Genomic DNA, 14,959 nt, shown 5'->3' with positions numbered 1-14,959 from the left:
GCAATAAAAAGCACCCGACCGTTAAGTATATCATTGCATCATATAGGGATTTAAGAACTCTTGCCTCCTCAAATACGCTACAATCTGGTATACATAACAATCAAACAAAAAATATTTCACAATCTTTTATTTTTGAGTATTTACTTAATCTATACTTACAACTGTGTCGCATACACATTGATGAATGATTATAACTATTTTTAACCCTAAACATGTACAAATTTCCAATACGGATGACGTGAAAAAGTCTTGATACAAAATCTTCGTAGTCCAGTTGTTTAAAAACACTCGCTGAACTGGGTCCTTCGTCACCGTGAGGAGACAGCTGAAAATATTTAAAATGAAAAAAGTTTACTGCTTATGTAATTATTCACAATCTATTGATTTAAATAAATAAATTGCCGTTCAATACTTGCAACAACTCTCTCGGGAACTACATCAGCAAGCAGTTGTGGTATCAACTTATTTTTCGACGCCATATTGAATTTATTTTTGCACACCTGAAATTCACGTAGCTTTAGTTTCGCGGAAACTTCCAAGTCAGAAGTTCACTAACACAAACGCATTCAAACGATTAACGTGAAAATTGGGTGGATTTTACCAAACAGAGCGGTGTATACGCCGTGATTATCAGGTGATAGTTACTGACGTCAGGTAACATTTGAGATTTTGTGAACAAGGAGGAGCTACGTGATATTTCACGTAAATCGGACGTGAAAATTCTTTAGAGTGTACATCTTAAATCGTTAAATTGATAATTGTAAGGAATTTGAAAGCCTTATTGCAACGAGAAATTTTATCTGTATTAACGAGATTTTAAGCCCTAGGCTAGTTCATCTCAGGACCCACGCTTTACTTTCCTACCGAAGGAGGAACTCACATTTTGTGAGTTTGTCGGGAGTGGGATTCGATCCCAGGTCCTCGGCGTGATAGTCAAGTGTTCTAAGCATCACACCAGATCCGCTCCACATGAGAAATGTTTATTTAAGAGACATTAGGCAGCCAATCTCTTAACCCTCCCCCCGGATATTCGATCTTGACGCGATGGGAGGGCTTAACCCATTAGCACTTTGGCGCCAGTTTATTCACCACCGCTTGAACTTTGAGCTAGATATATCTGGTTTACGAGTTGAGCGCAAGTGAAGAAATCGGCCGTAAGTGCTAATGGGAACCAAAGGAGTATCCGTTGTGCATTTATCACAAGTCAAAGACAAGTTATAATTCAGTTTGCATAGACCTAATCTTTGCATTCTTTGATTTTTCTCGAATTTAAGAATAGTTGTTAAATTTAACGTAACGCAAGAGTGGGTAGAGGAGGTCTCTGCGTTACACTCATCATTTATCACTTGAATTCGTTAGTACACAGGACAGGGGACGCTAAGATAAGTTGACTTACAGCCTTACAGATTAGATTCATTACAATTAGAAAATTATGGACTGATTAGGTAAAGATAAAACTGTTGATTTTAGGAGTTATTTGTATTTCTTATTTTTATAGGGATGAATATATAAAAGTTGACAACATTTTTATTTTTGACAAAAATGAGTTGACTGACCTTTTTTTTTATCTTAGACGGTATTATTTCACTGACCAAAAAAGCAGGAATTTAGTTACATGTTTCTTTAGGCCTTAGAACGGTTGACAATGTAAAGGGTTACGGTGGATATAGTATTACCTTGGACTGAGATGATTACAGATATGCAGAAGACGACTAGCGAAATTAGGAACACAATTTGATACAATATAGACTATATTTTGACATATAGGGTTTGACTAATTTCTTTACAACATCGAATGGAAGCTCAATAAGTGTTATCTAACACTAATATGAGAATTATTTGGGGATGATGCTGATGCTGTCAATGACTAACATCGGTTATTGGCACTATTGGTAATCATCTTGAAATAATTTTCAGAATGTATTATAAAATAACTGAGGATATTATCTGATTATTGTTTGGGGAAGCTCTCAGAAAAACTAGTTGCCCATATCGGCTAAAAACGCTAGCTCTGGTAGCTGTTTTCGAATAATTTTCAGAAATATCAAATCTTTAAAAATTAGCTACGACGCATTTTTTTTTGCTCTTTGTATATATCTTAAGAATAGTACTCTGAAGGCGTTAACATAGACAGCCTTTTTTTCTCTCTGAATGTTGTCCAGTGACCTCGGAGATTTTCGATTATTGAAATATTGTTCAATTATCAAATCATCTTTGGAGCTTCCATTCGATCAAAATACTAGTGCGATGGGTTAAAACAGTATTTTTAAAAACTACTACGACCCAATGCTAATTACTACACACTTTGCTCAAGTTGACGACATCGTCTAGTCCATCGTGAGTATTGGTCCTAGTAGGGGGAAAGTTGGGAAAGGGTCCAGGCTTTGCTATCAGCTATCCTGCAGCTCCACCTGGTCACTCTTAAAAAAAAAAAAATTAGACAGCCAATCTCTTAACATCTATCTGAAACGATTAAAACAGATTTTCTACTGGTCATATATTTTGGTCATTTGATGAACTACATGGGGATGCTGTTCGATTGCATACTTGTAGGCGTATTCTGTGGGTCTAGCGATATTTCCTCGATTTTAACAAAACATGTATTTATTAGTTATTGAAATAGATGCCTGCTAAACAACGAAATTTGATTATTTGCAAGAAATTATTTGTTGATTTATACTACTTCCATGATTTAACAGTATTCATGGCTAAACATTGAGATAATAGCCCTGTCCAAATTATATATAGGGTGGGGCGGGGCAAGATGGGTCAGTGCCATTTTCGGGCGCATTACTCATGTTTTGATTATGTTAATAATTTTGTTAGATGACCAGCATGAATATACAAAAGTTTGGAGCATTGATTGAAAAAATATTCACTCTCATTGAAAATAAAAAATAAAATGGTTTTTAGCCATTTTTCTTATGCGATACATTCCATATAATCTCCATATAAACGGCCGCGGGGCAAGATGGGTCACCTTCAATTTTGAACGTATTTTTGGAGCATTCAAAAGTTATTTATTTTTTATTACAAGACTATCTCATAAATGACTTCAATCAAGCGGAATGAACGCTCAAAATTATAACATGAAATTATGATATTTTTTTAGTGAAAACATCGATTTTCAAGTCGCCTTAGGACCACTCAAATCGTAAAGTTTTTTATATTTCAAATAAATTTATAAAATGTTTACTAGTAGCTCTTGTTTACTCAGTATGGATATGGAGCATATATGAATGCGGAACAAATCTTATATTTTGACGTTTTTCGTTGAGAAAATGTGAATTACTTAAAAGGTGACCCATCTTGCCCCGCCTTTTTTTCATGGCGCAAAATCGATCACTTTTCGAAACTGCTTGTTTAACATCATATTTTGTATTTAATGAACTTTTTATCGACTTTTAGGATAGCTAACTAGTGTATTAAAGAGTAGCGGACGAATACAAACCAATACGATTTGTATTTACAAAGTTATGGTGATCCATCCTTAGGTGACCCATCTTGCCCCGCCCCACCCTACCTAATGCCGTTTTTTAATCTGGGTTGGAACTGGATTGGCGGAAAATATGTAAACAAACGTCAAACAAACTTTAGTACAAGCGAAACCGAAGTCGGGTTGGGGTTGAAACCAGTCTTGTGCATTATCACCATCATAACACAAAAAAGCCGCCACATCAACATTGCCCTTCTTCCTCCATCAACGCTACAGCCGACCGTCTCTATGTTGCTATCGAACACATTCGAGACGAACGCATTGATACGGTGGCTGCCGCCGCCACGCTCTTTCTCTGCAAATCTCTTGAGTAGCCGAACGCTTCTTAACCGTCGTTCCGACGCAGAGCTATGTCACTCACTGCTGGGTGACTCTCGTCTGAAAATGCCAGGATGAGGGTCAATTTGTTAAGTAGTATGGACTTATCCATCGATGAACCGAATTCATCGCGGTCCGAGAATTTTGACACTAGAGCGGGGCCGTTTCCAATCAGAATTGGACGATTCTGATTGGAACAGACCCCGCTCTAGTGTCAAAATTCTCGGACCGCGATGAATTCGGTTCATCGGTGGATAAGTCCATTGCATGGCGCAGCAAACACAAACATAGCACGCCCTATGAATAGAATGCAAAGCGTAGAACAAAAACTCGCTTCGGTGTTTCATCGTGTGGTTCGAAAACAAGAGACGATCGCTGCTGTTGGATGTGGTTGACTCTGCATTGAACGAGGGTTGGCTTGAGTGGCTTTTGCGTGAATCGATTATGTTTTGATGGACTGCGTTTGTCGTACGAAGTGATGGTTAGAACGAGTGTCATTCGACATTGACCCTCCTGAAACTGCACAACCCTGGTTGAAACTGTGATCTCATCCTGTTCCAACCCAGGTTGAAACTGGATCAAAAAGAAAAACGGCATAAGTGTGTCCAAAACATATATCCGGTGTCCAAAATGCAATTCTAGCAGGCGATACTTTCGTTAACGTTTTTGTCACCAGGAACGCAAGTACAGTCATATTATAAGCGTATTAGTAACTTTGCAAAATAATAAATTGGTTTCTAAGGAATTTAAGGGGCAGTTTTTCCAACGTTGTTCTCAGCCTGTCCAAAATACACGAATTACCTACCCTATATGGGTATGATACCATTTGAAAGCGTGAATGAAAGACATACAACTCTGGGATTTTATATTCGATAAGTTCAATTCGACTCGACTTGTTCGGGAATGAATGTATTATGTTTCCAGTTCAAAACCGAATTAGCGACATTTTTTCTTTGACTTCCGCAGCTTTTGTCTTGCGTTAAACATAATGTCGGAAGTTGGGCGCTGTATAGAGCATCAGGTGTACAAAACAGCGCCCCACTTCCGACATTGTGTTTGACGCAAGGCAAAAGCAGCGGAAGTCAAATAAAAAATGTCGCTAATTCGGTTTTGAACTGGAAACATAATATCCCCCTCTGTACACCGTGGAGTGGATCAGCTTGTTTTTTTTAATCTTTGGTTTTGAGAGCACTTACCTTTGAAACAATGAAGTCAATAGCCTTTTCCAAACAATCGTTGACCACTCCATTGCTCAGGATTTCAACGCAGTTGTCCTCCGATAAACAGAACCGGCAAATATCGCTGAAGTGTTCCTGCAAATACTGTGCGTCGTATTCTGTCATTTTTAAATTTATATTAACTATTTTTATGAAATATAAAACGGGTGCAACTCGTTTGTCTGCACTACTCAATTTGTTTTTTGCTGATATTTTTATACCGCCTGGTCTGTCAACAACGGCTCGCTTGTTGTTTTGTTTTGTTTCAGTTTTATTGCGTTCCACCACATAACTGAACGTAATCGTATACCGCTAATGGAATGATTTTTGTTGGTGGACGCAAGGGGCAACACTGCCCTAATAAACCAGGGGGATGACGAAAGGTCAGAATCATCAACCCATGCATTTGATTCACCATGACGTCCAATGTTTTTGTTTTGATTGCCTAATTCATAAATAAATGCGCTGGAAACATCGACACTGCTTCGCTGCTACATATAACATCGTGCAAAGTGATAGAGAAAGAGAAACAATCATCAAAAACAACGATTTCGTTTGAAATGTGTAATTTCCGAAACAAGCACTAGCAACATACGAGCCACAACGATGGTGGGTAAAGCGGCAATGTACCGAGTTTGACAGCTGTGTCACACCCGAGGTCACACCACTGTAATAAACGAACACCATACACGGACCGTACTGTAGACGGTTCAACAATACCACATACTGTTCTAATTGTATCCCGAATGGGTGGTTAAGCACATTTTATGGTTATCGTTTATGGTTTCCCCAGCCGAAATATCTTCAGGTGGGAGCCTAGGATTCTTTCCTAAGCGAACCATATCCACACATCAGTGTGGACTTAGCACCTTTGGCACCAAGCAGAGTAAGCCTCACACGGAGAGACGAAACTACCCAAAAGTGAGTTCTTTCCACCCAACTTCGGGGTTGCGTGCGTCAAGCCAATTTTGAGTTGATGGAATCGATGTTTTTGTTGGGTTGTTCCCGCTTGCTTCCATGTGAAAAAAATACCTAATTTTAAGTTTTTTCCACTCAACCGAAATTTTGACTAGGTTGTATTCACTCAAATTTGAGTACTGTGCTAGAAACTCAGTTTTGGCTTGACGCACGGAACTGCAAAAGTTGGGCTGTTTCTCTCTTCACTCTCTGACAACAACAGAAAGAGCGCATGAAAAGGGAGATGAAAAAGAACTCAAAATTGAGTTTAAAAGTACCTAATTTTGAGTTTTTCAGTTTCTCCGTGCAGAGATGCATTTGGACGCTCGCTCATGATCTGTGAGCGTGCCAAAATTGTTCCCTTAAAGCTCTCAAGATCATGTTCAAAACTTTGAACACTATCTAGATTACTAGATTCAACACGGAGCGGTGTTCAAAATTGACAGATCAGTTGCGTTTTGTTTGGATTGGGAAATTGGAAGTGAGAGACAGATAGAAAGACAATAAAGCAACAGTGTAATGCTTCCGTGCTGGTATTTTATGCCATTCTCATTACATCAGGCCGGGTCTAGGGGCAAAACACTGTGCAAACGAGAGCAACTCTGAGAGATTCTGAGTTACTATTTTTATCGCTGATCGACGAAATTTGTTGAAAGACATCCCTAAAACTGCAATTTTCATTCAGCGCACGCAACATTTTAAATGGGAGAAATTCAGAGGAACTGTGAGGAATTCTGAACAACACCTCGAGCACAGATTTGCTCTCGTTAGATCTGTCTTGCCCCTAGGGCCGGGTTGAGCTCTTCGATTCCATTCCAACGATATTATGGCGTACTCTTGAGTGTACTTCCCAGCCCGGTTGGGACCATAAGATACGCGGTGTACAGTACCGCCATAATACCGTTGAACATAAATAGATGTCTGAGCTTGGCCGGGAGTAGTGAGAAGAGCCCTTTTATTCGATAGGTACTTTTCGTGGGGCAGTCAAGTCGCCGTCGGTTGTTCCCACAGCGTGGGACCTATTCATTATGCCACAATTGCTCGAATGTCTTCATTAGTTCACTGATTCACTGAGAGATTACTAAAGTAATAGGTTCTCATATTCAATACCTGAAACTACTAGTTAATTGACTAATCATTTAATTTTCACCTCCAACCTTGAGCTCGACCATTTTGCAGATTGGCACTAGCTCTAACATTTGCAGGAAGAATAGCTGTATGACACATACGGTAGCAATTTGTTGCTATCAGTGGCTACTAGCTACGAAGAGCACTGTGATCAGGCGCCTGAAAATGTTTGAACATGAACACGGCTCACATGAGCACAGCTTTTGAACAGAACATGAACAGAACGCGTTCAAATGCATCTCTGTAGGTAACTTTTTTTTCATTCACAAAAAAGTTCAACATGCTGTATCTTTTCATAAAGTGCATCAAAAATTCCCAAATTTTGATTTTTTTTTTTTTTCAAACTTTATTTAAAAGGCCAATACGCCCAAAAGCTTAACGTGGCCGAAATACTATTTACATTTTTCGTTAGGCGAAATGGTATCACAGCCCTGTGATCCCTGTATAGCACACAACTTTTTTTTCTCCTTCCCGCGCTTTGTTGACAGCCGTCGCTTGCTACTGCCCTCGTAGGTCTCGTACGGAGAAATTGAACTGCTCCCGTCATCGGCGTCATCATCTTCGCTCGTGGTCTGTTGTTCCTCTTGGTCTGGTATGGAAGTTGTGTTGGTTGCGCGTTCAGCTTCGGCAAGCGCGCGCCTGCTTCTTGCCACTATTGTGATGAACGTATCACTCGCATCAGGGGATGACTGAAGCGACTGGGTACTGCTCATCGGTGGGAAATCAGCTTCGGTAAATATCGGTTCGCTGATAGAAGTGGTCGCTGTTGTGGTCACAGTTGTTTTGTTTTCGGGTACGGTGGTCTCCAAGCATCTCTGCTTTGGGTGTGCTGGTTTTGTGCACCGCCTGCACGTTTTGGTCTGGTTTGTGTGCTCCACATAGCAAATCTCATTTGCAATAGTGAGATAGGATGGGATCGGGTGTTTGATTCGCATCAGCAGCACTCGAACCCCGTTGGGTATGCCGGCAAAATAATGCTTCCAGCGTTCAGTTTGTATGGAGTAAACGTCCCCGAAGTTCTTCATATAGTTCGCGACCGTAGAATGAGGAACGGTAGGAGGTAGATCGTGCACTCGGACAGCTATTGCTTCGCTGTCCACATACACCGGGATTTTGAAAGGCTTCTCTTTCCACACAAAGACGCGCTTGATGTTGTGCGCCTTTTCGTAGCGCATCGCAATGTCTCTATTCGTCATCTCGATGTAAACGCAATTGCGTGTGTTATGCAATTGCAGGCTTTTTACATCCGAGAGATTCAACTGCATCTCCTTCTCCAGAAACTGTTCGACTTTTCGGACGTCGGGTCGCCCAGGAACAACACTAAAATCGACTACTAATGTATTCTCCCGAACACCAGCCATTTTAACGATATGAAGCACGCGAGATTTGTTAATAACGTCCGAAGGCTACGAGAGTAGGCTGTCAACTCAAAAATTTTGATTGTCAACATATTATATGTGGATCATTGGTACAAATTTGAGTTCGATTGGATAATCTGTCACGAAGTTAGAACCCTTCTCGTAATACGCTATTTTTTAGACAACTAGTTTTTGAGCTGTCATATCTCGGAAAGCAGTAAACCGAATTTAATGAAATTTTGATCGTTTATTAACAATATATTCATGCTTCAAAATTAATTAAAACATAGGTATTTTTTGAACGACAATGAAAGATATCATGAATTGACACTTTTTGGATTTTTCTCGAAAACATGTATTCTTTTTACATCAATTTCATTAAATTTAAGTTTTGATATCCAAAGATTTTCTATTTTTGTTCTCGAGATATCTCTAATAAGATATATTAGAGCCTATTTGGATTAAAGGAAAAACACATTTAGTAATTTTTGTGTGGTATTGTAAATTTCACTTATTTTCCTCCATATGGGTGAAAAAGTCAAACCGGTATAACTTTATTCGTCGTGAGAAAATATTACATTTCATAACGTCGTATCAAGTATCAATATATTGTTGATAACCGTAAAAAACTTCATTCAATTCGAATGACTGGTTTCCGATATATGACAGTTCAAAAATTACTTGCTAAAAAATAGCGTTCTACGCTTTTAGCTTCGCGAAGGATTAACCAATCGAGCCCAAATTTGTACCAATGATGCACATATAATAGGTTGACAAGCAGTCAAAATTTGAGATTTTTTTATGCAATTTATGAAAAGTTACAACATGTTGAACTTTTTTGTGAGAGAAAAAAAAGTTGCCTATCCCTAACATGTTGGCCACCCCCTGTAGGGTGGGGCGGGGCAAGATGGGTCGCGGGGCAAGATGGGTCAGTGCCATTTTCGGGCGCATTACTTGTGTTTTGATTATGTTAATAATTTTGTTAGATGACCAGCATGAATATACAAAAGTTTGGAGCATTGATTGAAAAATTATTCACTCTCATTGGAATTAAAAAATAAAATGGTTTTTAGCCATTTTTCTTATGCGATACATTCCATATACAGTCGGAACTCGCTCGTTGAGCCACAACCTCCACCCAACCAACGAATTCAATTCGCTAGTTGGGTGAAGTGACATCAGCACAAGGGGCATGCGCATTGTTTTTTTAAATCATGTTTAGTTTGGAAGTGTAAAGTAAAATTTTTCAATTTGTTTTACATTTAGAGCAAAACTGATACTTCAGACTCTAGTTTAATTTAAAAACACTTCACTAATACTTTACTTTTGCAAAAGAAAATAAAAAATGAATAACTCTTTTAAAGAAAAACTAGAAAGGACGAGCAAATTCCTTTTAATTCTACTACTGTGCTTATCTTCGGACAGATAGGCCTATTTCGTTTGTGACTTACAGACTTCTTCAGTGTCAAGTGCTCGACTGTCGACTGTCGACAGTCGAGCACTTGACACTGAAGAAGTCTGTAAGTCACAGACGAAATAGGCCTATCTGTCCGAAGATAAGCACAGTAGTAGAATTAAAAGGAATTTGCTCGTCCTTTCTAGTTTTTCTTTAAAAGAGTTATTCATTTTTTATTTTCTTTTGCAAAAGTAAAGTATTAGTGAAGTGTTTTTAAATTAAACTAGAGTCTGAAGTAACAAGTTCTACTAAAAGCTCTAAAGTAATAGTAAAGTAAAACTGATACGTTTTGCAAGATACATATATGGCCAATGCGAGAAATAATTATTCTCACCCATTTTTAGCCGGTGAAGTGAAAATATAGATGTTTATGAAACCACCCGGACCAAAATGCAAGCACAAAACTCTTTCAATGATCGACAAAATAAAAATTGCCGATGTTTTGCATTTGTTTCGAAGTAATTGTGCATATTGTTTTTTTTTTTAAAGAAATATGAAATAGAAATTCTTCTCGATTATCAGTCAAGTTTAAGAAACCAAAACTCATTAGCTCGCCCCTTGGAATTACAGATTGGTTGTCATTTTCAGTTTGACATTGAATTATGACATCCAGGTGCTTTTTAGTTGGCTGACAGCTCAACTAACGGAGCCCCAACTAAAAAGTCACCCAACTATTGAGCCCCCAACCAGCGGGTCATGACTGTAATCCCCATATAAACGGCCGCGGGGCAAGATGGGTCACCTTCAATTTTGAACGTATTTTTGGAGCATTCCAAAGTTATTTATTTTTTATTACAAGACTATCTCATAAATGACTTCAATCAAGCGGAATGAACGCTCAAAATTATAACATAAAATTATGATAATTTTTTAGTGAAAACATCGATTTTCAAGTCGCCTTAGGACCACTCAAATCGTAAAGTTTTTTATATTCCAAATAAATTTATAAAATGTTCACTAGTAGCGCTTGTTTACTCAGTATGGATATGGAGCATAATAGAATGCCGAACAAATCTCATATTTTGACGTTTTTCGTTGAGAAAATGTGAATTACTTAAAAGGTGACCCATCTTGCCCCGCACTTTTTTCACGGTGCAAAATCGATCACTTTTTAAAATTGCTTGATTAACGTCGTATTTTGTTTTTAATTAACTTTTTATCGACTTTTAGCATAGCTAACTAGTGTAATAAAGAGTAGTAGACGAATATATACCAATACGATTTGTATTTACAAAGTTATGGTGATCCATCCTTAGGTGACCCATCTTGCCCCGCCCCACCCTATATGTAAAAAAATAAGGCTGAGCGATTCCACGAACAAGTGGGAAATTTTTCCAGTTTTTATTTTTTGTATTTTTTGATTTGCATACAAGTTTTTGGGGAACAAAAACGCCGTTTTGCATACTTGGTTCGCCATTTTTAATCTAGCCTTACTTATGAGAAGGGCCTATGAAAAATGCACATGATATCTTCAAAAAATTGTATCTCGAAAACGGTTTGTCCGATCTGTTTGGTGTCTTCGGCGAAGTTTTAGACAATTGTTGGTGCTATATGGAGAAAATATGCACGGTAAAAAAATATGTTTGGTTTTTGTGATTTGAACTAAAATATAGTTTTTCCCTCAAAAGTGACATGTCAATATTTTTTTTATTATCCTTATGTTATAGCTGACTGAAAATGCTACCTAGTGCACAGTGGGTTGTTCTGGAGAAAAATAGGTTACAATGAAAAAAAAAATGTTTTAAAAAATTACGGTTTTCAAAAAAAGCTATTAAGTAAAGTCAAAAAGTTTGTCGCCCTAATTTTATGAAAGTACATCAAATTTGCAAGAAAAAAGTACTTCGGTAACATTTTTCTAAGATGCACCGTTTAGAAGCCAATTTTTTTCAGTGTGCCACCGGGTATTGAATTGTGCCTCAGTGTGCCCCGAAGTGCCACTGCTTGATGATTCAGATTTTGCTTGGCAACTACCAAGACAACCAACTGTTTGTTTTCATTTTGCAGGGCAAATGCACATGGTTGCCTAGTTTTTTCACCCAAACTCAAGTGTCAAAATTGTGCCTCAGAGTGCCTCGGCGTGCCACACAGCGTATAAGACGGTGTGCTTGGCACCTCTTGGCACAATGTTCCAAGCGACTAGCCCCTTGGTTTTAGCCCTTTTCGAATGTACTCCGTGTTTCTCCAGTTTCAAAAGTATTTTTTTCGGAAAGATTGGAAAATTTTGAGTTAAAATGACACTGACAGCTTAAAGATTTGAGTGAAATTCTCTGCCTTAAAAGTATTTTGAAAAACAAGTTACAAAATCCCACTATCAGGAACAATGATTTCTTCCAGTGGTTTTTGGTGTATTGTGTTGAAAATGTGCATTCAACTCTTGCATATCGCAAGCTCCTCAATTAGCAAGATTCAAAAGAGCGAATAAGGCTTATTTTTCAGGGGTGGTATTTGTGCGCAATAAAAAATAACATTATACTTTGTACATCAGTTTATTTTTATTCCTGTATTTTTATCAAATTATTGTTTACACAACTTTCTTAACAATATCGAATATTTTGGCATCATTGTCAGGGCAGTTTGAATAAAGCTTTGCCTTTATTGTATTTTCTGATAGAGGAAGAAATGAGTGGAATTTTTGAGTTCCTTGAATTGTTTTTGCATTATTATATTGATTATTTAGCTGCAAAGACATATTTTCGTATTCTTCTGTAGTAGAATAACAAAATGACAACTTTGTAAGTTCTTCTTCTTTTCGTTTGTTTGCCCAATTAAACAACTCTCTTGCAGTCTTTATCGGGTGTTCGCGTTCTTTGGCTAAACTTGCTCTGGTAGCCATGCGTTTTATCGTACCTCCAATAGCATCGCATGGACCTTTTCCGTGCGATGTTGCGAAGAAATGCCATTCAGCGTCAATACCATACTTTGACTTAAACTTACAAAGGCTAGAAAAGTTTTTTCGGTTTTTATACTGTGAAGCAGCACCATCTGACATAAAATAATTTTTTTTCATGTTTTTATTTTGATCAATTTGTAAAAAGTTCATCATTTTATCAATAAACAAATTAACAGCGACTGAATCATGTCTTAGTTCTTCTGAAATTATAATGAAGCTAAAATGTTTAATTTGCCTATTTTCAGTATAATATATTACGAAAAGATGGATTGTGGCCTGTTGCACGTTCCAATGGTGTGATTGAACTTCATCCTGCAAAACGAAGCTGTAATTTTCAGAAAAGTCACAAATAGCCAAAAATTCACCATCTTGCAAGTTTTGTTTTGTAGTTTTCAAAAAATTGGATTGTTCGGTTTTTACAAAATCATGCGGAATCAAACTTTCTAATTTTGAGCTGAAAAATGTAACAAAGTCATCGGTTTGCTTTACAATAGTTTCTAAATCACATCTGTCAGTGGTAACCCATTGCTCCAATGAAAGCTTTTCAACAAAGTTTTCTTCCAGTTGTTTCAATAAACTGTCTTCTAAAACTGAGGTATCTGGGCAGCATCTTCGTAGATGGCAATGAGTTGTCTTATTTTCGCAAAGTAATCTATTCGTTAATGTTTTTAGATCATTCAAGACATTGTATTTTTTTAAGCTATGTAGAATTAAATTGACATTTTCATGCGTAGTGCAAACGCAAACATTATATGTTCCTGTGACAGTCAATAGTTTACATTCCCTTGGCCGGAGGCTTGCAAATGATGAAAACCCTATTTTTACATTGACGTACACTTCATTAAAGCGATTAAAAGCTTCTCTTAATGTCATCATTAACAATCTTTTCTGAACAGCTAATCTCTTATTTCCTGTCTTTACGCTAACAAAATCTCTTTGGCCTGGCATTGCACGGCTTATATAATCGTCCTCAAAAAAATTCAAAACCAGTTCTTTTGTTTCATTACTCAAAGCTTTTCCAGAGCTTGAACCTTGAGATGAATCTAATACATTATTTTTTTCCTTTCTTGCATCTGATGCCATATTTCTCTCTCTCTCTCTCTTCTTGGCGTAACGTCCTCGTTGGGACAAAGCCTGCTTCTCAGCTTAGTGTTCTATGAGCACTTCCACAGTTATTAACTGAGAGCTTCCTCTGCCAATGACCATTTTGCATGCGTATATCGTGTGGCAGGCACGAAGATACTCTATGCCCAAGGAAGTCAAGGAAATTTCCTTTACGAAAAGATCCTGGACCGACCGGGAATCGAACCCGTCACCCTCAGCATGGTCATGCTGTATACCCGTGCGTTTACCGCCTCGGCTATATGGGCCCTCATGCCATATTTCTACTAGTTTTAAATTCGTCTACAATTTTTTGTACTGACCATGATTTTGGTAACAATGATAAAATTGATAGTTTTTCTTGCCTTGTGGCTGAATTTAAAAATTTAATTTTCATATTTTCTATGACTTCATTAAACTCGTTTGCTTTTTCTGTTTTAGCGTCTAATTTAAAAAGATTTCTTCGTACACCTTCGACGATTTCAGCGCACTTTTTTTCAGGATAGTGAACATTTTTAACCTTACCTAAATCTATAGGCGAAACACGAATAGCTGCTATTCCTCGGTTGAATATTTCGACGTCTACAGGCATCGTGAAGTCTTCATTTGATTGAATTGTGCTTAGCGTTGACGCTGATGGTATCGTGACCAAACTTTCATAGCTTTGCGAATCAGGTACAACAGGTATGGTCTGAACTGTTGGCATCCTTGAGCCACCGGCTACGCTTTGTTCTTCGTTTTGGGTGAGGTGAGCTCTTGAATCAATATGTAGACGGCAACACGAACAAATACGAAAATCCTTGGTGTTCAGTGTGGATACCTTGGAAAATCCAATTGACTTCAGTTTTTGGATGATACCATCCATGAGATATCGCAGCTCTTTCGAACACTGAATGTCTTTGAATGGACGAATACATCTGATTTTACTCATTTTGTAATTTGTAACATAGAAAATATTTTCCAATTGTTAGTTTTGAACGAAAATATCACAACACATATAATTAAAATGTGTATTTAAAACTTACCTTTGCACCAAAA

General features: G+C 37.8%; 1 protein-coding gene and 1 long non-coding RNA gene across 2 annotated transcripts in view; both read right to left on the bottom strand.

Annotated features, from left to right (window-relative positions):
- The window catches only part of LOC109431321 (zinc finger protein 287), a 31,528-nt gene extending 26,254 nt beyond the window's left edge, over window positions 1-5,274 (bottom strand). The window contains exon 1 of the mRNA XM_029868407.2: window positions 5,011-5,274. Coding sequence (XP_029724267.1) covers window positions 5,011-5,157 — 147 coding nt within the window. The 5' untranslated portion in view covers window positions 5,158-5,274. The remainder of the gene's footprint in view (window positions 1-5,010) is intronic.
- LOC134291647 (uncharacterized) overlaps window positions 1-14,959 on the bottom strand; it is a 239,659-nt gene that overhangs the window by 93,201 nt on the left and 131,499 nt on the right. The window lies entirely within an intron of this gene.

Source organism: Aedes albopictus, chromosome 3, assembly GCF_035046485.1.
Source record: "Aedes albopictus strain Foshan chromosome 3, AalbF5, whole genome shotgun sequence".
Classification (NCBI taxonomy): domain Eukaryota; kingdom Metazoa; phylum Arthropoda; class Insecta; order Diptera; family Culicidae; genus Aedes; species Aedes albopictus.
Note: the sequence above shows the minus strand (reverse complement) of the source record. Positions and strands in the feature narration are given on the sequence as shown.